At 41.0% G+C, this 27,199-nt stretch overlaps 2 protein-coding genes across 5 annotated transcripts; one reads left to right on the top strand and one right to left on the bottom strand.

Moving 5' to 3' along the window:
- Nucleotides 1-782: 782 nt before the first annotated feature.
- On the bottom strand, nucleotides 783-12,678 carry LOC309719612 (clustered mitochondria protein homolog). 2 transcript variants are annotated; one of them, XM_082555833.1, is made up of 28 exons: nucleotides 12,374-12,678; nucleotides 10,211-10,320; nucleotides 9,702-9,873; nucleotides 8,954-9,091; nucleotides 8,711-8,865; nucleotides 8,478-8,632; nucleotides 7,131-7,253; nucleotides 6,848-6,980; nucleotides 6,658-6,750; nucleotides 6,342-6,508; nucleotides 5,994-6,173; nucleotides 5,489-5,908; nucleotides 5,340-5,413; nucleotides 5,138-5,242; nucleotides 4,955-5,055; nucleotides 4,719-4,871; nucleotides 4,573-4,635; nucleotides 4,194-4,423; nucleotides 4,020-4,104; nucleotides 3,705-3,858; nucleotides 3,477-3,616; nucleotides 2,686-2,766; nucleotides 2,474-2,599; nucleotides 2,259-2,368; nucleotides 2,073-2,166; nucleotides 1,857-1,982; nucleotides 1,700-1,773; nucleotides 783-1,514 (listed from the first exon to the last, which is right to left on the bottom strand). In XM_082555833.1, exons 1-28 carry the CDS (start codon nucleotides 12,420-12,422, stop codon nucleotides 1,013-1,015), a joined length of 4,113 nt encoding a protein of 1,370 aa, XP_082411959.1. In that variant the 5' UTR covers nucleotides 12,423-12,678; the 3' UTR covers nucleotides 783-1,012. The 2 variants fall into 2 exon arrangements, with proteins under 2 accessions (XP_082411959.1, XP_082411960.1); XM_082555834.1 differs by lacking the exon at nucleotides 12,374-12,678 and having other exon boundaries at nucleotides 9,702-9,848; nucleotides 10,211-10,321.
- Nucleotides 12,679-13,815: 1,137 nt separating this feature from the next.
- ddhd2 (DDHD domain containing 2) lies at nucleotides 13,816-26,250 on the top strand. Of its 3 annotated transcripts, none has more exons than XM_082554618.1 (19): nucleotides 13,816-13,922; nucleotides 14,444-14,635; nucleotides 16,214-16,406; nucleotides 17,527-17,723; nucleotides 17,851-17,940; nucleotides 19,283-19,403; nucleotides 19,505-19,594; nucleotides 19,668-19,809; nucleotides 19,929-20,137; nucleotides 20,235-20,296; nucleotides 20,401-20,517; nucleotides 20,653-20,748; nucleotides 20,963-21,139; nucleotides 21,720-21,875; nucleotides 22,183-22,285; nucleotides 22,360-22,521; nucleotides 22,729-22,833; nucleotides 24,126-24,294; nucleotides 24,381-26,250. In XM_082554618.1, the coding sequence occupies exons 2-19, from the start codon at nucleotides 14,516-14,518 to the stop codon at nucleotides 24,460-24,462; spliced, it is 2,391 nt and encodes a 796-aa protein (XP_082410744.1). In that variant the 5' UTR covers nucleotides 13,816-13,922; nucleotides 14,444-14,515; the 3' UTR covers nucleotides 24,463-26,250. The 3 variants fall into 3 exon arrangements, with proteins under 3 accessions (XP_082410744.1, XP_082410745.1, XP_082410746.1); XM_082554619.1 differs by having other exon boundaries at nucleotides 14,401-14,635; XM_082554620.1 differs by lacking the exon at nucleotides 22,729-22,833.
- The last annotated feature ends 949 nt before the right edge of the window (nucleotides 26,251-27,199 follow it).

Genomic DNA, 27,199 nt, shown 5'->3' with positions numbered 1-27,199 from the left:
TGTCTGACTTTATTCAGCCGTAACAAATTCTTTAATAGAACTGTAACATTTTGTGTGTCTGGTCCTGAATTAGCCATGATACAACCAAAGTATGCAAAAGAGCATATCTGAACACACAATGTTGAAGCAGGTGAGATTCAGCAGCAGAAGACCACACCGGCTGTCACTTGTCAGCTAAGAACAGGAAACTGAGGCAATGATTTGCATGGATCCGTTCTGCCTTATATCTATAATTCAGGCTCGTAGTGTTGTTTGGGAGATTTTCTTGACACTTTGGCTCTTTAGTGCAAACTAGGCATTATTTAAACACCACAGTGCCCATCTTCTGATGGCTGCTTCGAGCAAAATAACATGTCATAAAGCGCAAATCATAAACTGATTTCCACACCCCACCAAGCAAACACACATTAGCATGTTACAAAAATTCAACTTTTATCAACTCCACAGATTTTATTTATAATCACATTAATAGAAATTCTCATAGGGTTGAACAGTCACATTGGTAATTTAAGTATATAAAGACAATAAGTTGAATTTCTTATGTTTGGACCAATCAGATTCAGTTTTATATAGAGTAGTAAGATTTTATAAAAGCTAACCCTTTTTATTTTACAGTCTAACTTCCAGTGCTTCAGCTCACATGTATACAAATAGAACTTTAAATTTGGTTGGTTCGTTGGAACAGATGCATCCTGAGTTACAGATGAGTTTAGAGTTTTAACATTCACATGATATAAAGTCATGTCATGTAAGTGCATTAAGAAACAAACCTGAAGGCACACTTTTTAAATACACCAAGGTAAAAATTTTATTATTGAAAAAACAAAAAAAACAAACAAGGTTAAACCCTCTCCGAGTCAGTACTAAGGTAAAATCTTCAGGATAAAGTAATAGTCATTCTGTCCTTCTTGTTCATTGGATCAAATTTCATCAGGAAATACTGGAAGAGGTTTTTTTTAATCTTACAGCAGTGACTTTGGAAAACTATTACAACTGTTTGTTGGCTTCGTGATCATTCTTCAGCTGGTCCATTGGCAGTGCTGCCATCTCCTTCTCTATTTACGGCTGTAGCTTTGCCTCTGGACTTTGAAACAACATCTGCCCAGCTCACGTCACTTCTCAGGGCCGATGGGCTTGCAGGGACGTCCATCCTTCCATTCATTTCGCCTGAGCTCGACTCCATCTCATCATTTACCGTTTTGACCTCATCAGAGGCCGCTTTGTCACCTTCTGCACTGGTTTTCTCCTTTTGCTCAGTCACATGACAATTAGCTGAAACTTTCCCAGTGCTCTCCAGAGATCCTTCTACTTGTTGGTCCTGCTGGCACTTGCTTGTATCCTCTGCTGGGTTTCCCCCACCCTCTGGTTCCTTCCCACATCCCTTTTCTCGGTCTGAACATTTCCCTCCTCCAGTCACAGCCACTGAGGCGACATTAGGTAGTTTTAGTCCCAGCTCTTTCACCACTGCAGCCTTTAGCTCAAGATGTTTCTGCTTATACTCCTGGAACCTATTACTGTGAAAACAGTCGTGTCATAAGTGGGTTTATACATAAGAAATGCTAATACTGAAATAAGCCACATACAATCCAACTAGAATTTAAAAACACCATTTCTAAAGTCCATTTTTGGGTCCAGGCTTGAGACGTGCATTGTCATATTGCTGTAACACTGGGTATGCCATCCCACTATGAATATTTACCTCTGTGTAATATTCCTGATCCCCGTAACTAGAACCATCTGCTCCAGAATAATGTCGGGTGTTGGACTGAGACACTGCGGGAAATGGAGAACAATGGGGTTTAGCATGCTTTACTTTTTCCTTTGAAAGAGAGTTGCATATGCTTTCAGGCACCTACCTCCACAGTTGCTTCTGTGCACTCAGCTCCTGCCTGTCTGAGAGTGCGTTCAACTTTTACCGCTTGCTTGGTTATGGTGGACAGGAAGTCTTTGCTGCAGCGTGTTTGTGGGTGATCTTCTCCAAACTAAAGAGGAGGGCAGGGAAAAATAAAAAAAATTTAAGTCTATGCAAATACAGTCACCCACTTTACTTCCTCTCTCAAACTTTTACTGACCAGAGAGGTAAAGGCAGTCAAGGCCTCTTTCTCATGTGTCATAGCATTTCTGTAGTCACCCTTAGTGCACATCCACTGGGCCAACAAGTGCTGACTGCACAGACAAGAATCAGGGAGAAAAGTGGTCATGTTTTGGGGAGAGACAATAGACATCTCACTGACTTTTTATTCAAAATATTATCTTACTTTAGAGCAGTCTGTAGACATGTGGGGCCAAAGAAGGAAGTGTTAAGTCTCACAGCATTCTTTAGGAACTGGCCTGTCTGATCTTCTGCTAGCACCAGCCCAAGGCAGTTCTACAAGAAGAAAATGTTAGCACTTTCATATAGTCATGTCACTTTTCATTATATTGTCAAAAGCTTTTCTTCTGAGCATTCCAGACTCAAGTCGATCAAACCTACATCCAGTGTTGCGGTGTATGGATGGTCTTCTCCGTGCACTGTAAGCATTAACAGACGAGCTCTGAGGAAACACTTCTGTGCCAGGGTGGTCTCCCCTCCAGCATACACATACACACCTAAGAGGGCCTACATACAAAAACAATGGCAACTGTGACTTTGCGATGACTGGATAAAGTACATTCTCTAATATACAAATGTGTAGCTGTACTCACGTATTGCTGAATCGTGTTTGGATGATCAAAGCCGAGCACCCTCTCACTGATGACAACTGCCTTCAGCTGGACACTGCGGGCCTTAAGGAGAAAGAAAGTCAGATGAGAAATAGATAGTTTCATCTATATTAAAAGGAACAGTTTAGGGAGGGAGCAGTGCATACATGTCTGCATCAATCAACCAAGAGAGTAATGCAATGCAGATGAGACAAACAAAAAATACAGGATCACCTTCACCTTACACATACAGCAGCTGCTCAGTCATAGAAACCCGTGTCATGAAACTCCTGATGCAGTTTGTGCAGATGTTAATGTTTTATAGAGGCCGATTGGCGAGTCAGAGCCTTTGTGACCCTGCTCTAACTTTGTGGTCTGACACACTGTGGCCGAGTTGCTGTGGTTCCTAAATGCTTCCACTTTGCAATAATGCCACTTACAGTTTATGGTGGAATATTTAGGAGGGAAGAAATTCCACAGACTGACTTGTGCAGCAGTGGCTTCCCACTACAGAACCATGCTCAAATTCAGGAAGCTCTTTAGAATGAGCCAATCTTTCACTGACGTTTGTTAAGGCAGACAGCATGAGTAGGCATTTGGTTTACACACCTGAATTCAAAGATTTAAAATGTGTGGCCCAATAATTTGTACATCTGCTCTAACTAATGCTGCAGTGTTCTCTCAAACGTGGCATAAATTGTTTTTCAAAGATCCAGTAAAGCCGTCCTATTATTTTCACCTCTATTATGTGTTAATGTTTGTGGCTAACAGAAACCGTTGATCAGTCAGCATACCTCAGCAGTTTTCCCCTGGAGGTACGCCACCTTGGCCAGCAAGGTGTGGCAATAACCAGCCTCAGGGTGCAGATCGTCACACGCTCTACCATACAGGTAAACCGCTTCTTTTAACTGCTCATGAGCCTGAGCCAGCAGACCTGCAATCATAACACACAGCTTATTTTTCAGTAAATTCACACTGCGGGGAAGAAAATAGAGACAATAGTCTGCAGCTGTTGGACTTACCCTTCTGAATGGAGAGCTGTGCAGCTTGATATACTTTAGAGGCATCCACAGTTGGCATGTGAATGTGCTTGACAACAGGGATCATGTTGATGATGTCCTCTGGACCAATAGGAGCTTTGTTTTGGTTGTCAAAGGAGTAGTCTCTCAGTCTCAACTAGTGTGGATACAGGATTAAAAAAGTGCCTTTCCCTTTTAATATACAGAATTTGATTTTTAAAAGCTAATTTTGCAACTTAAATGTACATATTAATATCCATATCCTCTCCTTGGACTGACAAATTTAAAACTGCATTCATATTTCCAGATGTCTGTTACCTGTACACCAGTCTTTAAACAGAACTCTCTCAGCAAGGAGAGCTTCTGCAGGCCATAGTGCTCCACCAGGTAGTTTGGCCCAGAGCTGTTCCACAAAAAACACAGGTTGTTCTCAAATTGATTCTCTACTATTAGATAATAAATGCATGTGGAGAACAAAGGCCATGCCCTCACCCCAGGCTATCAAAGACATAGGTTTCAGCAGCATCCTGGCAGACCAGGTTCCACAGCTCGGCTCCCGTGAGTGTGCTCCAGGGTGTGCTTTCAGAGGCCCCGGCCCCTCGGCCACGCCGTCTTGACTTCTTCTTAGTATCCTCTCCTACAGAGGTGGGCGGGAAGTGGGGAACCAACAGGCAGCTAAGGAAGTGACTGACGGCTGCGGAGAGACTCGACACATCCACGCCCTACAGAGACATGGAGGCTTTAGTTCATTCCTTGGAAACCACACCTGCTGCCTTTTTAAAACCCAAGGTGTGAAAACATGGGTGATTAATTTGAGTTCTCATCAAGGAACATTTAAAAAAAAAAAAAAAAAAAAAAAAAAAAAAAGTACCTGGAGGAAACTGTTGAACACCCTTCTTGTTGAACGAATAAAAATTTCAGCTACGGCCGTTCTCTGGTGAAAACAGGAAGGAGCATGTAAGAAAGCAGCATCACCATAAAGACCGAATTAGGCTTTGTTTTTAAAGTTAAACGAACCATTATATGCCTCAGGTGCTCCTTGTGTTCTGACTGGGCAATAACCTTGACCACATGGCCCAGGTACCGGAGGTTGATGCCTCTCTGATGTAGAGCATTTTTTAGAGTAGCTCCGTCCATTGGAGCCTCACTGTTGTGCAAACAACCCTCCAACTGCAGACACAAACAGGCATCTAGTGAACAGGTTTGTTTTCAAAAGACACCATTTGGAGCACATTAACTCTGGTTGGACTTACAAAAGCTGGTATCTGGTGTGTGATGATGAAAGCTGCCGCTTCCCTCAGTAACCGTTCCTGCAGCTTTGTTGATGTGCTTTCCCCCGGAGGAAATGCTACCCCTAAAATTTGTACAAGCAGTGTGTCATGATGAGTTCTAATAAGAGCTCTGCTATAGCATACTTGTGTAGTTAGTCTGCATACCTGGAGAAAATACATTTGGATTAAAGCGCATCTCAAAGAGGATGTCACTAACTGAGCCCACGTCTTTACACGCAGCTCGGACGGCAGCAGTGGCTCGAGAGTCACCTGCGAAAAAGAAATAAATGACAACTTGACTTAAAATGTGCTGAAGTACAGCCATGATTTCAGTGTCCATTCAGTAAGAACTACTAACACTTCTTACCAGATGTGGCACATTCTTCAAATCCTCCATTTTCATCCAACAACTCTCTGACACGCTGAGTGAACTGGCAATGTCTTAAAAACAAAAGAGAAACTTAAACTTCGTGAAAACTTAAAAGTTTAAAATAAATCTTCTGATTTACTACTCACTTGTGTTGACTGAAAGCCTGCATCAGTTCTGGTCTCAGTCTGCAGAGGCCATGAGGAAAACTCCTTGGAAGGTCAGTATTTGCATGATAATCCTCTGGCCAACCTTCTTTTATACAGTCATTCTTATTCTCATTACTCTCTTCTTCTCCAGTCACCGTGCAGCTTTCAGTCTGTGCCTCTGGACAGAAGTTGGCATCAGCTGGGAAACTTCTAAAAACATCTAATAAGTAGAACCTCCCATCAGCTCCCAACAGTCCCTGCGCATCCACCGAGGTGAACAGGGGCACCTGGTGACCATTGGGTGCCAGGACAACGTGTCTCTGCAGCGAAAGGGACTTGGCTGCATGAGCCAACAGTTCTAGTAGCCGTCTACGATGGGGAGACTCTTGTGGTCCTGCATTTACACCATACAGCAAACCTCTGAAGGTCGAGTGAGACAGGTAGCATTAAAATCTGTGAAAATTTAATACCACTAAACATTCTTAAACAGCTTCAGGGAGTGTACCTTGAAGCAGGAGCAGCTCCCTGGTCCTGCTCAGAGCCCTCCAAGCCAGGGGCCAGACCCTGGGCAGACAGGCGAACCCCTCTGTAGTCAACAATGGCTGTGGGTATAGTGTGCAGCCCCTGCAGACCCTCCAAGTCACTGTAAGCCTGCACACCGTTAAGCTCCAGCCTCTGAGCAGCCCTGCAAATACAAGGAGGAGGATAAAAATAATCAGTGCCAATATAAAAGCACAACTACAATGCAAGAGTCATTTTATCATACACAACATGGGATGGATCATATACGTACATCCCATAAGCAGCAAAGGGCATCAGGTCGTCTTGTCATTTTTAGGGAGTTTGCACTTACCTGCGACCCCTTTCGCCACCAAACACTGCACTTGCTGTCCCCTGGCTCATGAAAAGGCCACCCCACAGGAAAGCTGGGTCCCCTGGGTTTCCATTAACTGGCTCAACAAAACCGTCTACCACAGTCTCGGCCCCTTGCATAACAGTACTCACAAATGCACTGTTCACCTGAGCAAAAAGGAACGAATGAATGAAGAGTATATGAAACCCCCCCCAAAAAAAAACAAAAAAACAAAAACAAAAAAAAAACCAAAAAAAAAAAAACCCCGACAAATACAATCCATTACATCAAGCTAAATGAGAGCTTCTATATTTACCTGAAGTACTGCTTTGTCTCTCTGCAGCCTCTCCTCCAGACTTCCTTGAGGAAGATCTCTGGCTGCTTGTAGCTCCTCGTTCCAGTCTGGAGGCTGCGTATAAACAAAGGCATGCGTAATTAGGATCACTGCCAACAGCAAACTGCTGCCAGCAACCATCAGAAAACAACTGTCTTCTGCTATAAACAACCTGTGTTTCTGCCTGATCATCTACTCCCAGTCTGGTGAAGGTGTTTTTGTGAGTGCGTGTAGCGCATGGAGGACCAAGCCAACTGAGCGTATGGTAGGGTGTAGTGATCACCTCTACTGGTGGTTGCAGGGGCCTAAAAAGAGGAAAAAGCTGCTTTACTCCAAATACGATTCAGTTGGTTATTTTCAAAGCATTACTGAACATTTCTTTTGCCAATCGAAAGGCTGGAAGGGATGCATATTCAGTGCTGCAGTACTCACTTTATAAAGAACAATGTCGTTACCTGTTTTTGAGTGTGGTAAAAGTTTGTTTGACAGCAGGACTAATATGACAAAGCAAGTCGGTTAAACAGTGACAAACTGGAGAAGACTGTGCAGGACGAGGATCAAACACATCCTCTGTGGACCTGCAAAAGATGTCAGAGAGAGAATATGATTAAACCAACTTGGATGCAGTCCTTTCATTTTCTTTCTTTGTGTGCATTGGCCCAGAAAGTATGCAAGTAGGTACATATCCAATTCTGAAAGAGTCGGGACCAAAGAAAAAAACAAAAAAAAAAAAAAAAAAACCCCAAAACAAAGTGATGCTAGAATGAAATAGCTGGAGGAACATTTTGTAGCCAGTTAGGTTAGCTACAGGTCAGCAACATGATTGGGTATAAAGAGAGTGTAAATAAAGTTGGCTCGAGTTTCACTAGTGTGGGGAAAAACAAAAAAAAAAACCTGCATCTACAAACTGGAAAGTTTCAGAATAATGTTCCTCAACATAAAAATTGTGAAGACTTTGAATATCTCATGATCTACTCATCAAAAGAGACTTATAGCATCGGCTACAACAACATGCCTTCATAGTTACAGAGTTCAGGTGCTGACGTGCAGCAGTCGAGCTCTTTCACCAACTGAAAACTTGAAAGATTTGGAGCATCATGAAATTAAAATATACAAAGGTGACCCAGGACTGTTGAGCAGCTAGAATGGGACAACACTCCTCTCACAAATGTCCAGCAGCTGGCCTCCTCAGTTTCCAGAGTTTAGAGGATGCTACAGAGTGGGAAACATGACGCTGACACACATTTTGAGTCCTGTTGCTGCCACCCAACTCTCTAAAAACAAAAGAGGTACATTTTCTCAGATTCTTCCTAAATGCAGGCCAAGGTACCATATTCCAGTCCTCGTCTTATAATGTGTCCACACAATTTTGCTTGCCTGTCATTCTTACATAGTGAGCTTTTGTCTTCTCTTAAAACTTCATTCTGTGTGCGATATTCTCGTCATCTGCATACCTCAGGTTATTAATAAAGGTACCCACTAACCACATTGCCTGTCATTCCATCAATCTTATGATAATGCACTCACAGTACAGAGAAAATTAGGTCAGGTGACAGCAGAAATTCTCCAATGTCATTGAACTTTGTTCCCAGTAGAGGTTCTTTATAACTATCAAGTCTTTCCTGTCAGTGTTCAGAACTAATAACAACCAATGAAATATTCATCACTGCTTGTGTCAAAGGCCACAATAAACCAAAGTACAACACGAGTATAAGGATTGTGGGTTGTGTATTATTAGCCTGCTGTTGCTTTTCCTCACCGCCACAGAAAGCAGTTTAATTAAATAAAATGAATTTCTTTACCTATTTAGAAAAAAACCTTTTGGACAGGATGTGATGTCACAGCGCCGCCCCTCCATTGTAACTGCAGTGATGTACAGGAAGTCCCCCTGCAACTTCCTGTGTCCTGGAGGAGGGTTCCAGCAGCTGAGAGACAGGTCTTTCAGGTAACTGGGGGCCTGATGAGGATAAAGTGATGCAGAGTTAGTGAGTGTGTTTAGGTGAAACAAATAAAAAGATTCCATTTATTTGTGCACCTCTGGTTGGGAGCTATGTGGGAGAAGGGCCATGAGCGGTCTTTCCGAGGAACCGGGGAGGAGGTAGTCAGGTGGCGCTCCATCCTGGCTGGTTGATTCAGTTTTTGTGTGGCTTAGAGAGCGCTTAAGGCTCTTTCCATTTTGTAAGCTAGCTTCTACATTTGGGGGGAGATTCGACTGAGTTAGAGTCCATTTTTGGTGTACGTGTTACAATTTGTCTAAATGCACAGGGTGTGTGTTTACCTGGTATTTGTGTATGTGTCAGTGCCTCCAGTATGCTAGGTGAGCGTCCTTCTCTCAGTGCATCCTGAGGTCCAGATGCTCTCAGCAGCTCAAGCACACGAGCCAGATGCACTCTGGCTGAGCGGAAAGTGTAAGGCTCTGAAAAGACGTGCGCTGGTTAACAGAAAATTTAGATCGACCAATTAAAAAACTCTGAGCAATACGACAAAGATCTGATAACCACCTGAAAGTGGTCAGCCCTGTTTTCAAAGAACAAGCCGTACAGAGTTCGACAAAGAAGATGCATAAGGAATGTGCTCGAGGGTACATTGTTTCAGCAGCTAGAGGGTGAAATACTTGAGTTTGCACTTATGGTTGCAAAGACTACAACTAAATCTCTGCATCTATAAACCTTTGTGTGATGACTCAGAAAAAGTGAGTCAGGTGTTTACACTGAGCCAAGATAAACTTAGGTGTCTGTGGATGAGAAAGGGTGAGAGTGTGGTGAAAATATGGATAGGATTATTGTTAAAATTAACAAGCTATGAACATAATTATGCTCTGGAATGCTCTCCCTCCAACCTCGAGGTCTGCTAAGAACTCAAAAAAAAAAAAAGTGCTGTAGAATTAAAATGTTACTAATGTGTAAATGGGTTGAATTACCAAAAGAATAAAACAGGCAGTAATTTACTTAACGATTCTTACATATTGGTGAATTTCTTATTGAGTGGTAGCCAAAGACAGCTTATTAAAAACAGAAACATGATACCTTCCACAAGGCGAAGGATGGCACCTGCTTTAAGACCCTTGACGTTTTGCAGTTGAGCAAGGGGATCCAGAGTTGCCCCGGCCAGTGTGAGTGAGAGGTTGGAGCGCGGGAACACCTCATTCCTCGAAAGCAGAGTCATTACTGCATCTTGAACAAGCCAAAAACCATGGACCTACAGAGATGAATTTTTTTTTTTTTTTTTTTTTAAAAACACACACCAGTTAAATCCAATCTGCGAACACTCAAATATCTACTTGTGAGGAGAATTTCAGACATACAGAATTATCCACAGTGGCAAATATAACAAAGGATAAAAATGATAAACCATAAATACATAGTTCCAGCTAAATTTTAATTTCAATATTATTTCTATATATAGTGCCAAATCACAGCAATTATTACCTCAAGGTGCTTTATATTGTAAGGCAAAGACCCTACAAGAATAGCCATCACCGCTTTTAAAAAGACAAACAAAACAAGGAAAATAGGAACAGACAGTGAGTCAGTACCTGCAGCTCAAAGGGCTCTACTCCTGCTCCCTGGATCTTTACAGAAAACGATGTGACGTCATCTAGGCGAATACCGACAGCATCGCTTCCAACAGTCACGCTGTTTGCATCTGTTTGAAGGAGAAATCAGAGGAACAGATTCAACAGGATAAACAAAGAGTTCTGCAAAAGGAGCAGAACATGTCAGTTTCCAGAACAGCTGAGATTCTGTTGACATGCCCATAAAACAGAGTGAAACACCTGCTAATCATCATATCTGATTGCAAACATTTTGAAGGACAGCAAAAAGTAGCATCAAGTTTGGGTGATTTACACATCTGTGAAGGCACCATTTATGTTGAAGTATTTTATTCCCTTTTTCAGGGAAGGCCTTGCTTCCTTCAGCGAGACAAACAATATTTCTGCACCCATTTGAGCAGCATGTCAGAAAAAGCCTGCAGTCTGAACCTGCCACCCACTGAAACATCTGGCACATGATTAAAAGAAAAATATGACAAAGGCAGCCCTGAACTGTTGAGCAGCAAGAATGAAAAAAAAAAAAACAAAAAAAAAAAACCTTTCAGCAGCAGATGGTCCCCTCAGTTCCCAAACACTTGCAGGGCTGTTAAGAAGAAGCGGACACATGCAGCACGGTGGGAAAGGAGCCCGACTTTTATGAAATTGTTTGCTCGAAGTATATACTAAAAAGGAAAAGATTACAGCTTCTCGCTGTAACATTTGACACGTTCTTGCTGTACTACTTGCAAATCATTGCCTTCCTTTTGCATTTTACCTACCGTGATGAGGCAGGGACTCCATCTGGGCAACATTCGCAATACTCTTGCTTAGTTGCCACTTTTAAAACAGAGTCAAACAACAAAGGAATAGTAATAATTATTTATCACGTTCTTCCCACTAATTTCCTCTAAAATGAGTATGAGCTAGGATGGAAAGTTTGGTATGTAACAGAGTGCCTGAAGGAGAGTGTGAATTTATACAAGTAAGAGGGGAAGGGGGGGAGAGAGAGAAAGAAACATGGGGAGTGTCTAGCTTTTTTTTTTTTTTTTTTTTTTTTTTTTTTTACACACACTTGCAGGGAGAACAGGACTTGGCGTGTTCCACTAATGGAAGTATGGCTAAACCTGTTGCATTTGCATACTGGCCTGCATGCCATCTCAGAGTGAAAGGACAGCCAACACCCAATGCTGCTATGTAGATAAAAGCAGCAAACTGTGACACAAAACTAAAACCTAGGTGATGGATCAGGCTTGCTTGCAATGATGCATTCACACAATGGCTACTAAAACATAACATGCACATTGCAGAGGCCAATAATAACTTTGAGCTTATCTCTGGCTACTGTCATTCATTCACTCTGCAGCACAGCCACAACTCTTGCTGTCAATCTGGGACTACTTTGCAACTGGAAAGCACCCAAAACAATAGCAGTTTGTGATTGGTCGTCAGAATGTCCCTCCTCTCCTCCGCTTCTCTTTTGGAGCTCGTACAGAGTCTATGTTGGCATTGATTCCTGAAGTTGGCTTGCACTATAATCGAGCTAGGAAGCAAAGAAATGTATATGCTACAGCGCGTTCATGGTAACCATGCAAAACGGTAATTGTCAGAGCATTCCTCTGTACTTTGAAATTACCTAAACTGTCAATCACAGTTCAAAGATTAATGACATTTTTTGAAAGAAAAACGCCCTCGGGGCAATTTAATTGGTGACAGGCTAGCGCATATTCTACCTTAACTCAATCAGCATGTTATGTATGAGGGGAGTGGCAACACGTTAGGAGGTCCTCACAAGAGTGTGGCAACTGTTTTGGACAAAAATCAAGAAAGTGTGTAGAGTTTCACTTCTTAAAAAGGTTGTAAGGGGATATTGTAAGGCCCCTTACACATCTGTGCACATATTCCTATTGATTTTAGCTGCATCACAGCACGTGTGTATGCGTGTGTGGCACTCAAATGCGCAAAATACACAGCAGGAGATGCTTCAAGTGGTCAGGAAGTTGGTAAAAGCACCGGCCATGTTCAGAGGAGCAGTACAGTGCTGGAATGTCTCACCCTCCACACATTCTCCTGCTACAGGAGACACCCCTCGCACAAGCACAAAAAGGAAGAAAGTGCCAAAGAGAGAGGAGCGCACACGTAAAACATATCCCACAGACTAGTTCTTACCAGCCTTGGCTTGATTTCTTCCTCCTCCTCTCCTCACTTTGTCCTTCATGGCTGCCTACTGAAGTTTTTCCTGGAGCTGTCTTCTTGTGTTTTACTTCTTCTGTGGTGGAAGCTGCTACCACGCAGTCTTGTTTAAAAACTCACGGAAAAAAGACCGAGCGAAGACAAGTGGAAACGCACAGTCCTACTGACTGAAGGTAAAATGCCTGCTCAGGACTGCAACTCCTGCCCTGTCTACAAAGCAAACTTAGCTTATCTGCTCTCCCTGCGTAAAAAGCCACACCCTCCTCTTATTGCTCCACACAGGCTCATTACTCCGGCTGTCTCACACGCTTGTTGGACTGGGTGTGTCTTTGTTCACTCCTCCCTCCAGAAGCCCTGGAGTAGAAGTGTGAATTAAAGACTGCTTTGACACCAGTCCAACAAAAACGGCTTTTGAATCTAAGTGTTTTATATTGCATTATGTGGAAGCTCGCTCAGCGCATTGGTCCACACATGTCCAGATGTTAACAAAAGGGAATGATGAGGCAGTGTTCTGTAATCTAACGCCAAGTGAGTGCTGCTGGGTGCAGCTTCTGGGCTTCTTCATTTGTGACAAGTTTACTCAGAGTCTGCAGAAAATACAACCGTGAGAAAGCTACGCTTCCACAAATGGGTGCGCCCGTGTGTGACTTGGTTACTCATCTCTTTTGAAAAGTGTACACCTACTACAGTCACATTTTACGCATACCTGTGCAGATTTCAGTCCAAACACGCATTAAGACTTCTGGGTTCGGCTGCTACAATCTCATAAAACTATGTTTTAGTCATCTACAGTGTGCTCGGTGGTGGAGTTATAAAACATTTCTCAGCTGAAAGTCAGGGAAGTTAAGCATGCATCTGGACAAAAGTCAGCTGCTTGTCACTTCTGCCATATTATAAGATATCCCCACAGGATCGAAATATCCCAGGTTATGGTGGATGATGGCTTTTTGACACTCGTCACGTTTACGTTTTTGTATATAACTGGATGAATGCACAAGTGTCAGAGTAGGGTACACCTCGTTTTCAGCACAGTGAAACACCCCGTACCACGTTAGGGACGTAAATGTAACGTTACCTTCAGGAGCCCCTTGTAGATTTCATTTTGATTACGAAAATGCAGCTCTTTAGTTCATGTTTTGTGATACTATTCCTTGGGTTTTAATGTAACTGCTCTTATAATAACCTATAAGAAATATATAAAAATACTTTAATGATAACGATGCGTTTGTTTTATTTTATAATACTAACACTAGACGCTATGGTTAAGCACTTCGCCTTCTAATGATCACACTTTGTAGTACAGGCATCGGAGAAACATCCAAATTGATGTAGTTATCCCGAGTCTGTGGTTTTGACCTACATTGTAGTCAGTCGTGAATGCTCACTCAGTAATGTTCATATTTCCGAGGTCACTGCAATCTAGCATCGTTTCAGGAGGCTGTCCTCGGCTAACCGAGCTAGCCACGACAAGATAGAATAAACAAACAATTTAAATCCTCTGCATTAGGTCTTTGTGAAGTTGTCGGTGAGTTTAACTTAACAGCTGTCTGTTACTAATGCTGTGATGTCTAATAACACTGTTTGGAAACAAAAAGAACTGTAATAATAGCGTCCCGTCCAGCCATTGTAACTCAGTTAGCATAAACCTCAACCAGCGCTACAACTCTTGGCCTCGGCGATTGTGTTTTTGCATCCTTTAAAATACAAGGCTTACAACGTGGCAGTTAACCATGAACATTGTTTTAGTCAAGATAATGTACAGCGTTTCCCTGCCACGTACGTCATCACAACTTATCATACAGCCGTTGTGTGAGTGAACTTTTAGCTTTTTGTATTTCCATTCTGTTCACCGTTGCTGACCAGCAGCTAAGGAGACAGCTGTCAGTTTATCCTTGGAGCTTAGCTGGCTCTTCTTTTCTCACCACCTGTGATTCTCCCTGTGCCACAATCTGCTGCAACACTTTCACTCGTTTTGTATTTTTTGTTTTTACACGTTGTAACAGGTTATGTATGGGATGCCACTGACTGTCTGTGTCATCCATGCAGAACTCTGTTGTTACATGTCCTGTGACTGTGTGGCCTTCTGCCCGCTTCATGTAAGAGTTGATCATCGAGCTCATGTCAGTCAGTGAAGGTGAAGAGGGGGGTCTCTTTCGGGCTGCCCCAAGCGATAACTCCCAAGACCTGCTCGACAACCCCACTAAGACAGTGGCCACGGGGAGCACACCTGAGGATCAGGTGAGGGTACATGCATAACCATGGGGGGGATAAATGTTGCTGGATGCAGCAACACTAACCCTAATATGAATTTAGTCCTAACCTGTTTCACCAGACATAAAAAAGTGACAGAAGGGACTATAAATGAAATGAAATGTAGCATAAATGACATCTTGATGCATGCTCAATCATCCAGGTAAGTAAATCTCCAAAAGTTGATTCTGTTCATCTGGACGTAGCGTTTTGTGGGAGAAACGTTTCGTCACTCATCCAAGTGAGGAAACGTTTCTCCCACAAAACACTACGTCCAGATGAACGGAATCAACTTTTGGAGACATAAATGACATATTAGCAAAAAACAAAAACCCAAAGGCATGAAGGATAGGCTTGAGCAGTCAGATTTGGAGATTTTTATGCTTGATCTTCTTTCTGATGCAACCCCCAATGGATATCTGTCTCCCCCCAGAAAGGAACCAGGGATCTTTCCCTTGTTAGCCAATTGTGTAAACCACTACTCCGTAGAGCTACTTAATAAAGGACAGCAGGATAATGGGAGTAATTTTTAAACTTCATATCCCAGAAGGTGATTATGTTTATCTGGATGCAGTGTTTTCAGTGGGGGTGACTTCTTTGCCTTTCTGGGACTTCCTTATTAAGCATGCATCACAATATAAAAGCCATATTAATCTAAATTAAGATTTTGGGTTCCCAGCCAGTCACCGGCCAGTCTCTAGGCCTGTCTGACTGAGGCTTTAACTTCACCAATCTGCAGTTTGAGAGCCACTCTGGTAGTGTGTAGTAGTAATAGATGGACATTAAATAGTGTTTGTTTTTTGTGGTTTGACTCATTGTAAAGTTTTAAGTAAAGCAGGTAATGCAAAAGTGACAACAATCCTGGTGTGATCATCTGGGCTACTGTCAGAATATCTCTGCCTGTGACTTTGGAGTTTTATCATTTACATTCCTGATGGTTTGTTGCTTTTCCCCCCTGCATGACATGTCATTAAATATGTGGTACAGTTAGCTGTGTGCCTAACAAAGTCTCAGGGAGAAATTTTACTTGCAAGATAACAGCAAGATTTAATTCCTAGGGAAGGTTCTTCGGTCACATTCCACTTTATTCTCAGTCATTATAAATCTGTCCAGATGCTTAATGCAGACTGATTTGGCTGCTGTCAGTAATGTGGGCGGGTGTTGTGTCAGGCACTGTTTGACACAATGAATTGCCAAAATTATTACTGGCAGCATTGTGTGTTAACACTGGATTTTCAGTGGAAGTAGATTGTTTACAAGCTATAGTTTTATCAGTTGTGGAAAGAAGAACAGACAAGAGGCAGCTTGTAAAGAAAAGCATAAAGTAGGGCTTTGTGCTTTTTACAAAGACAAGGCCTAATCCTGTCTTTCCTGACACCCCTTGTTCTGTCTCATGGTTTGGGCTTGCTTCATAGGATTTTACAGAAAGGCACAGCCTGGTTCGGACTTTTGAATTTACTGGTTCTAATAATTGCTGAGTTGAACAGTGCACTGTTCCAAAGACAGTAAGCACAGGAAGAAATACTGATGTCAGATTTTGATCATGTCGCCATAATTTTTCTTCAGGCTTCACCTGTGGTGGACGAAGCTTCTCCTTCTTCAGCGTCCTCTTTCGAGATGCTTGACATGGAGTCAGCTCATGCTCCTTACCAAGAAGTGCAGCCTCACTGGTTCTTCTGTCGACGTGCTGATGACAACACCTCCTGGCTTCCTTTCAGCAGAGAAGACTCTGACAAACTAGAGAATGCCTTCACCAACAGTAAGAATGTATTTTACTTGTACGTTATAAAAGATACTGTGTACTTAAATTATTACAAATGGATAGTCTGGGGTTATATCAGCAAGCATTTTTCTGGGCCTTTGTTGACAGTAGGGTGTGGTTGGAGGGTACGAACATGTGTTTGTCAGTTTGCTTAACAAAGGTCATAAAAATGGATTCTATACTGGGAACAAACAAACAAAATCCCATTTGAAAAGCTGGTTAAAAAAAATTTTTTTTATTAAAACTTGTGATTTTCCTTTAAGGAAAATGCCAGGAAGTAAGACCTGATTTTATTGTATCCAGGAAAAACTGCATAATCCCTGTGTCATTATTACAAAAGTTGGAGTTTTCCTGGAACAACTGATGGAAAGATAAACTTTCAAAACAGTGTTGCTATCACTGGCTAAATGCCCAGTAGGCCATTTGACTGTTCTGTTAGGACATGCTCCCTGCTATTAACAATTTAACCAACCGAAGTTCAGTTTCAGGGTTGGTTTGGGTGTGTCTTAGTGTTCTTAACTCCCACTGACACACTAACGTTTTGAACATCCCCATCCAAAGGAAAACGAACGCAATAATAAAACAGCGGTATAAGAATGTCATTTTAAAAGTATGACTCTTTGAACAAATAACATACTCCTCAAGGGTTCAGAAAGATGTACTTATCAGTAGATAATTTTACAATATTTAAACACCAAAGAAAGAGTCTAAATCTACGTTTAGGGGGAAGCATGTAGTTTTATTATTATTATTAATATTGATCTTGTGTGTGACAACCGCAATGAAAATATGAATGGTGTTGTACAAAATGTTGTCAATAAAGGTTAAGTTGACAAATAAAAGAGTATGAGTGTCCATTAAACTAAAGACGGACGGTGTTTCTAACAGCAGGTACATGATTAAATTATTTCAGAAGAATAAACTTATTGTTCACTTGGTGATGCTGATGAAGTCACTGATGAGTGACCAGTAATTGCTGCAAAGTAAAACGTGTGATCAAATTTAACTTGTAAAGTAACTTCTTTAGTCCTGTAAAAATAGCATACGCTGTAATTAAATCAAAGCACCAGAGTGCTTTCTTTATTTATATCTGCGTTTGTATGTTTTTACCTCGCAGTCAGCGACGAGGGCGAGGAGGATAAGGTGGTAGCTGTGGAAGGGCAACGGTATGATGTACATGTCAAGGAAAGGAAGCGTTACGCTGTGTATTGGGAGCAAGCTCCCTCTGAGGTCCGCAGGTGCACCTGGTTTTACAAAGGAGATAAAGACACCAGATTCATGCCTTATCCTGAGGATTTCAGCAAGGATCTGGAGGTAGTCAGACACAAATAATGACCTTTCACCAGCACTCCTTCCTTCTCTATAGCTGACTACTTTCTAACTTTATAGTCTTCTCAACTTTGGTCTTAAGTAACACTTTTAATATATAAATATTTTGCAGGAAGCCTATAGGAAATCAGTGACTTCAGATGAATGGAAGAAGAAATTGGATTTTCCCACTGGAGAGACTGTCATCTTACACAATCCGAAGGTAAAGCCTGCTGTTAAAATATCAAAGAGTGATTCTGTTCATGAGACTGGCACCCAAAGAACTATTTGCATACTTAAAATGTTTTTTATTTCACTGAATTAGAAACAAAATGAAAGCAAATTACATTTATTATATTAAAAAAACAACCAGGAAACAGACCTTATTTAGATAATAAAATATTAGAGATTTTCTCTACTGTGAACCTGCTGGGTAAAATTTTAAAAAAGCCACCCATTGCCAAAAACAATCTTCTTATGACTAATGTGATGTGAGCTTGGAGAGCACTCACAAAATTATTTAATAGCACTCTCCCTCTTTTATCTTATAACAACACTGGCTGATAACCCAGAGCTGTTATCACAGGAAACTTATCAAATTTTACATTTTGGCAAAGAGCAGGTGCTGTTAATCTTTTTGAGAATGGAAGACTTAAAACATTTGATTCACTGACAGTTCAGTTTAATACATCAAATCTTATACAGATATTTAGAGATCAAAAACTTTGAGTCTAAGCTCAGATGACTCAGAACTGTTAGATAGATTTTTTTTTTTTTTAGATATCCAGATGCTGTTCTGAGGAGTTAACTTTGAGCCTGGGTAAACTTTCATGGCAGTTTGCAGCAGGCATAAAAAGTTACAGTATAATATTTTACCACACATCTGCACATGTCCGTTCATCTGTTGTAAGTACACAACAGGAACCACTCCAGACTGTCCCAGTTTCAAATGTAAGCCTCGTTAACACCAGGTTGCATTGCAATTGCAATGTTCAAGTGTTAATGCAGCAAAAGGTCAACAAGTTTCAGCAGATCTGTCTGGTTTGGAAGGTTTGGAAACAAAAGAAAGATGCAATCCAGCCTTTTTTCATGTTAGCAAGGAAAGCTATAATGGTGATGTGGGTCAGAGATGAGATCCTTGATTCACACACTGCTCCCTTTTCCATGTGGAAATCACAGATCTCAGAGATGTGAATAAAAGAAAAACTTGGACACTTTATTTATGGAAGGACTTTACTTTTACAGCAGGAATGGGAGAGGCCACTGGAACTTGTTGGGGTTGATTCTAATTTGTTTAAAAGTAGATGACACGGACAATTGCCACATTTTTGTAACTGGAATCAAATGACATGGATGACATTTGTTCATATATTACTCATTGTTGTACTTCACCAAACTATTGTGCAAGCGTATTGTTTTGGGTCACTATTATTAATGTCACAACTTCTCTTACTTTATGTATTATTGTATCAGCATTGTTTTTTGTTTATCTTTAAAAAAAAAAAAGATATAATTAAACTTATTTGTCACCCATATAAGTCTCTACCCACTGTTTTTCTTCTCAGTTGATAATGCAGTATCAGCCAATAGGATTGCAGGATGACTGGGTGTCCTCCCCCTCAGAACATACCCGGCCAAGAACTGTCAAAAGGGGAGTAGACAACATCTCTGTAGAAATACCTGATGGTATGTATGATAATGTGGTGAAAGCTACTCGTCACCAGTTTCAGAAAGTATCCCACACAGTCAGCGCTTTAGGCTCATCATATTTGTACGTGTGTTTGCAGGTGAACCAGAAAAGGTGGACCATGTTGTCTTCATGGTGCACGGCATTGGCCCTGCGTGCGACTTACGTTTCCGATCCATCATACAGTGTGGTAAGTTTCTTTGTTTATATGTATATATAAATGTTCCCATGTGTGTTTATGACCTCTTTTAATATCTTTCCAGTGAATGACTTCAGGAGTGTTTCCCTATCCCTCCTGGCCTCTCATTATAAGCGTGCTCAGCAGGAAGGTCAGGTGGGCCGAGTAGAGTTCCTCCCAGTCAACTGGCACAGTGCTCTACATGGAGATGCCACTGGTGTTGATGAGTAAGTATGAACAGAAATTGGACATCAACAAAACAGGATTTCTCTGTTGCAGTCCAGCTCATGACCCTGTTAGACGCTTTTCTTGTTTTCTGATTTCTCTTGTCTTCCCCACTTCCCAGGGACATCCAGAGGATCACTCTCCCCAGCATCAGCAGGCTGAGACATTTCACCAATGACACTCTGCTGGACTTGTTTTTCTATAACAGCCCCACTTACTGCCAGACCATAGTGGACACAGTGGCCTCGGAGTTCAACAGGCTACATGTACTCTTTAAGCAGAGACACCCAGAGTTCAGCGGGACAGTTTCAGTAGTAGGCCATAGCCTGGGTTAGAGATGTGCAAACGCAGAAACTCTCGCAATCACAAAGAAGTGGGACCTAAAATGCAGAGTTTTAACTTTTCTGCTTTGCCTCTACTTCTGCAGGTTCACTGATCCTGTTTGATCTGCTAACCAATCAGAGGGATGAATCACAAGCTAGACAAGGGGTACAACATGACATTCCCAGCAAAGAATAATGAAACTTTACTGATTAGGAAAGATTGTATATTTCTTCATGGCTTTTTCAGTTCTATTTCCTCTTCTACGTAAGATCTCTGGTGAGCCCTGTCATCTGAACTGCAACACACTGGAGCAGACTCTGAACAGACTGGGCCTACAGCAATATCTGGATGTGTTGCAGAACGAAAACCTGGATCTCGAATCTCTGGTAACACATAATGAATATACACACTGAGAGAACTGAAGGTTCTATCTATGGATTACATGTTGTATACTGTTCACATAATAACACCCACTGAGTCATTTGATCCTACTTAGAAAACCAATTAATCTTCTTTTTTAGGCTCTTTGCCGTGACAGTGATCTTAAAGATTTGGGAATTCCTCTTGGACCTAGAAAGAAGATCCTGAATTATGTCAGAAGGAAATGGCTTCCAGAGGTCTGGCTCATTTCAATTATGTGGATTTTCTTCCTCCTTTTTTTTTTTTTTAATTTAAGAATTTGTACTTGAATGAAATGCAATTGGAGAATATTGGTGAATTTTAGTGATTTACATGAATTTGCTAATTTACTTTCCTTTTTTTGGTTTAACATAGTTTAAGCCATGTTTGGAAAACCTGCTGATAATGTTTTATATTTCTTATTCATAACAGGACTGCAGGATGGGAGCAGTGTGTCAGGCACAAGGGCCACAACTTCAGCCTGAAGTGACAAGTACTCAGGATGGCAATGAGTCTTCAGGATTACCACCTCAGCAGTTCCACTTGCACAGGCCGCAGTCTGTCACTAGTGCTGTGGACTATGAGTACTTCGATGTGGGCATTGGACAGGTACAACACATGCAGACAAATACACCATTGTTATTTTTGCTCGGGGGGTGAAGCTTTGATGCATCACCTTCCTGCTTCTCTCCTCCCCTCCGCCCGCTTACCTGGACAGACCAATGGAGGCATAGCCAAGGGACAGGTGTGTCTCACATGGTGTCCACATACTCTTCGGCTTTGTCCTTTGCTGTCTTTGACCTAACTGTGTCTGGAGTTTCTGTTCATATATACTTCAGTCAGAACAGGGGGCTCTCAAGGGAGCTAAACTACAGCAGATCAATGATAAGAGAACTTTTGTCATATTGTGCCATTATTAGGGTACCGTGTTTGTCCCATTGAAAGGTACATCCCAGTGCCATTGTCTGTCTGTCCTCACACTCATGAGTCAGTCCTGCATGAGTGGCCATCTCCCTGGTGTCCTCCTCACCTGCTGGTGTACTTCCTGGATGTTGTAATATTTTCAGATGGCACAGCTAACCAAGGGAGAAATTTCTATCGTGTGTGTGTGTGTGTGTGTGTGTCCTACAACAGAATCTGTTTAAATTATAACTCACTGTAACAAGCTAACCCCACCATTTTTCCACAGGTATCCATTGATTACCCGCAGCTTGAATTCCACCCTCAGACGTTTTTTGCATTCGGTTCTCCAATTGGTATGTTTCTGACTGTACGTGGGCTTAAACGCATCGATCCAAACTACACCTTCCCCACCTGCAAGAGCTTTTACAACATCTACCACCCAGTGAGTAACTCCTTACTTAACTCAAATGCCCACTCTGATTCTGCACTCATCTCTTAAAGAAACCTCACCTGCCAGTATGAGTTGGGGAAAAAAAGAGGAAATGAAAAATGTTAACAGCATTAGATTAAGGTAATTGGATTAAAGTAGACAGCTTCTTTGCTCTTTACTACTTCTTTATTTAGTTGTTGAATTCAAGATTAAAAGATTTGCCAAAGAAATAGTTGGTATATAGACAAGCACCTGCTGGACTCTTTCTCTACTCACATGATGAAAGAGGTCATCTTTTATGTCTTTTATCTGTGTTTAGTATGATCCTGTTGCCTATCGGATAGAGCCCATGATTGTTTCCGAGGTGGACCTGGAGCCCATGCTAATCCCTCACCATAAAGGCCGCAAGAGGATGCACCTGGGTATGATTATTTCTCTGTACTGAAATAAGCTGTACTATTGTAGGAACTCATTTCCGTTTCTCTTTGTTTTGTAGAACTAAAGGACAGCTTGACCCGAATGAGCATGGATTTGAAGAACAATGTTCTGGGATCATTACGGACTGCGTGGCAGTCCTTTGCCAGACTGCCGGTTGCTGCACTGCCTCCGGGGGAAGGAGGAGAAACTACAACAGAGAAAACCCTTGAGGAGACGCAGGGTAAATAACGCATGTTCATTTGCTTTATTTGTGTGTGTTGTGTGTGTTGTGTGTGTTTGCGTGTGGGAGCGAATGTGCACACGTGTGTCTAACTCAGTCTCCTCGTACTCCTCTCACCCCTCTCTGCATGTTGCCCTCCTCTGTTCTGCTCTATCTGGTGTTTTCTTCTGCTTCCCTCACCCTTTACTACTTTACTATGAACCTCAGCCTCAGCGGCAGTCACTGCTTCTACTAAGAGGGAAGACAAAGGGGCTAATTTTTGGACTAAAATACTGGCGTGGTCTAGTGCCATTCATAGGCATTACTTTCGAGGTAAGCTAGCATAGTCATTTGCGTGGGGTTGATTAATAAAACAAGTAATTAACTCATTGTAATTTATAGCTGCTGTAACATTGGTTTAATGACCTTTTAGTCCTCTCTTAGAAAGCTCTAAGCCTATGAATACATCATTACTCATCTTGACCTAGAAAACTAACATGTTTCCAGTATTCATACAAAAGAGGCAGAATTAATTATTTCTACTTTGCTGCTCAGTTGCAGAGGTTTACATCGGCATTTACATTTGCTCATATACAAAGAGGGAATATGATGTATTTTTTCCTGTAGCTCATTACTGACTCAGGCTCCGTTAGGCTTCTGCCTCCCGCTTTTCCTTTTAGTTCTGGCTGGTGGATCCTCAGTATCATAAGCCGGTGTAACTAAAGCAGTGGACTGAACGAGCAGCACTAGCAGTTTTAAAGCAGTCAAGTTTTCTTTTCTTTCTTTTTTTAATTACATGAGAAATTAGCTGGAATATGATATTCATCTGTAGACCTCGTGCAGTAGCTACATGTGGGTGCACGTCCTGCAATTAAGTGACAGGATACCGGTTTTTTGTTTTTTATCTCAGGGCTCACAGGTATTCATTTACAACCTTATTCTAATGGAATGTTATTTGAGAGTTTTTATGTTTTAATGTCAGGATTACAAGCCAGTACATGCAAAGATAGATTGAGACGCTAACAGCCAACAGCAGCAGGTTCATCAGAAGTGCATTGGGGTTTTTAGGGGAGCCTCGAGGGATTCATTGCAAGCTAACAAGCACATCAGTCAAAACTACCCCAACTTACTGACATTTACTCATGATTTGCCTATAACTATACACGTACCTGATACTACATAAAATGAACTAAAATGTCATAGTAGACAAGTATTGACAAACCTCCTTCACTAATATAAACCCGTAAAACACGTTTTGTTTGTTTTGCTTTTTTAAGCCTAAAATGTATATTAACTAATGCCATGGGGTAGCGTCCCAACCCCATCTGACAGGATCTATGATGGTAGTATATACTGATTGATGTTTGGAGTAGACTTCTCAGAGTATTGTTAATAGTGTTTGCAGAAGTGGATTTAGCTGCACAGTTTGCATTTAACTTTTATTACTCTGTAAATTTAGTTTTGTGTTGCTCACTGCAAACAGCACATGCTTCCCTCTTTGCTCTCACTTAGTTATCTGTTAATTATTTTACCACAGAGGGTAAGTAAAAGCAAAGAGCCTCCGTTGGGTGTTGTCATGGTTTCGGTGCGTGCAGCCTTGTTTGAAATGATTTCTATCCCTTCAGGAGGGTTTGATGAGGCAGAGTCCTCAGAGTCAGTGGAAGAAAGAGAGCATCGTGAGATTAAAATGGGGATGTTAAATGGAGGTCGACGCATCGACTATGTGCTTCAGGAGAAACCCATTGAGAGCTTCAACGAGTACCTGTTTGCCATCCAGTCTCATCTGTGTTACTGGTGAGTTTTTCGTATCTGTGCAGGGTTGATGGAAATGATTTAAATATTTTTACTTCAAATAAAAGGTTTGTCTTTCTGCTTGTTAGGGAATCGGAGGATACAGCTCTACTGCTGCTGAAGGAGATTTACGACAACCTAGGTGTGGCTATCGAACAGCCACAACAGTAGGAAAGTTGTATAAATGAAGAAATGTTTGCCTGATTTTAGGAAAATGAAGGACAAATGATAGAGCCAGAGTTTGTACATTATTTTTCCAGAATGCCTTACTGTCGGGATGATACATGCCTGCCAGAATCTATCCAAACCCTTCAGTAGTGACAGTTTGACTCCAGTCAGGTGATCTAGGTTCTTCTTTTTTGTTTAACCTTAATTTAGGATGGCAGCTGCTTCTTGCCACTACAGGAAGCACCGTCGTGCTTCTGGTTGCACTATTTTTAATCATTCTTTACTTTACTCTTCTTTTACTTCAAGTTGCTTAGTTACTGAAATATTGTGCTTACAACTACCAGAAAACCCACACAATACCTTTGTACTTGTTTGTCGTCGCATGTCGAACTAGAACTCATTTTCAGGTGGCACTTTCAACAAAAACATATTTACGATTTCATTCATAAAATCAAAATGGCACATATTCTTTTAGATTTATCTATAGTCTGTAAAAATTTTTATAGATTTCCCAACTCTGTGCACAGTCTGCAATCACACATGTAGAGTTGTTTTGTTTGACTTAATAGGATTTTTGCTTTATAAACAGGAAAATGAAAGTTTATGTTTTGTCTGTTACGTTTTTCTGGCAGCTCTATTCTCTCTGCCCACATCAGAGACACTTGAAACCCAAAGCTGCTTTCCCATACATTTGTGCAGCGTTTTGGTAATGTTGGTGTCACTCCTGTTACTTCACAAACATACTGCTGTTAATGTAAGTAATGTTTGTGTCTAACACATGTATCTGTATGAAGGAACCATGATGATGTTTGGAAATGCAGGTGTCTTTTTGTATGCACTCTAAGTGTGGGTTGGTATTCTATGTTTTAAGATTGTGTAAACTAATGGAAAGGTCACATTCACCCACTCTCCCTCAGTTTTGTACCATTTCCTCTTTACCATGTTGTTGCTTCTTTGCATTTGGCCCAGCAATGCATCGTCTGTCCTAAAATATAGTTGCTTCGGATTCAGACTACAGTCTTCGGGCAGTTGTAACTTTGGCGTTATCCACGAGTCAGATTTTTCTTATCTCCTTCTTTGTACTGAAGTTTTGTAAGTCACCCTTTCTGTTTGCACTGCATGCACTTCTTTTTAAAAATAGCACAGAGTTTTGCAACATATTGTGATCCTGTTTCAATTCTTACGCTCTAAAATGTTAATGAATATTATGCACACGGCAAAAGAATTTTGTTGTAAAATTCATAAGAATTTCATTTCAAGTACAAGATGTATTAAAAGATGTTTCAAATGTATTTATTTTATATAAAAATATATATTTGTTGGGAAATATCAGTATTATAAGTAAGATAAATTTGCATATCAACCAACATAATGTCAAGACTATTGAGTTAGAAACTGTGTGTGTTAGAGTAATTTACCTTTTGTAAGACTCTTTTATTATCACTATCAGGGTAGCACAGCCCTCTGCACGTGACATTTGCATAAATAATAAATTAACCTGCTCAGCTGGTTCTTTTTCTTCTTTTAAAAATGCACTAAATGCGCCGTAACCATGACGATGTTCTGTAGAACCTAATGATTGTCTGTAAATTTCACTTTATAAACCACAGCCATGATAAACAGTAGAAAACAGGACTTAATAGTCCATGAGTCTTCTTCAAAACCATAACCATTGTTTTGGGCACTTTATACTGATATACTGTTATATACCAAATACAAAAAAAATCCTTTCTGATACCCTGTAAATGTGGTTACATGTTTTGTGTGCCATAATAAAATATTCCAAATGCGTTGTGCTTTTTCAGGTTTATTGAAACATGATTGTTTTGAATTTGAAATAAATAAATAGCTTTTGTAGGTTTACTTCTACAGTCCATGGACTTCATCACATGTTGTTTCATTCCTTAAGACACTCCACTAGACCTTCACTGCAGCCACTGCTGCTTATTTGTGGGTCTCTCTGCTTTCAGTTTTGCCTTCAGTAACTGTAAAGCTTCTCTGTTCCATTTGCGCTGTGAAGTGGTATCTGATCAGCATATGTCCCTGTACACTCACATCATCAAATGCTAGTGGCCCAGTTCCACTGGTATCCGCGTATGTCCGTGCCATGACACTGTTGACTGATAAAATTCTAAAAATGCAGCCAAGATGTTTTTTTTTTTTTAAATATCAATTTCCAACTATTTACAGAACAATCAGGCTTTCTGCATCAAATAAGATGCCACACAAATTATTTGTGCCTCTCCAAAAATGAATTTCTGTCATCTATAAGATGAAGGAGAACATCACAAGCCTGATAGCTGCAGGCCTGAAAGCAGGAGGTGAATCACTCCTGTTGTCTACCTGGAGACAGTGTTTAAATTGCAGTCTGCCTTTAGTGGCTTTTTGGCAGCAACTGCGACATTCAGCAGTCGCCTTGTAACCTGCCTGATGAGGCTGTGCTCCATGTTTTCTGCAGTCATAGATAAAAAAATATGTACCACAGCCTCATCAGGCAGGTTTCCATGACAAACTTTCTGTACATGTATATTAAATTTCATTTTCGTGATTTTATGAGCTTTTTCAAAAGTGTATATATATATTTTTTAAGTTCATAGATTTAAAAAAAAAATCTTTTACTTTATTTAGTTTTTAACGTTTGATTAGAAGCAACACAAAAAAACTTTCTCAGCCAATTCAGATTTGCAAAGTAATAAATCCTTCAAACAAAGACGAGGGGATGTTTTAAAGTAAGTAAGAG

This window comes from Aulonocara stuartgranti (genome assembly GCF_965226115.1).
Source record: "Aulonocara stuartgranti genome assembly, chromosome: 12".
In the NCBI taxonomy this organism is placed as follows: Eukaryota; Metazoa; Chordata; class Actinopteri; order Cichliformes; family Cichlidae; genus Aulonocara; species Aulonocara stuartgranti.
Note: the sequence above shows the minus strand (reverse complement) of the source record. Positions and strands in the feature narration are given on the sequence as shown.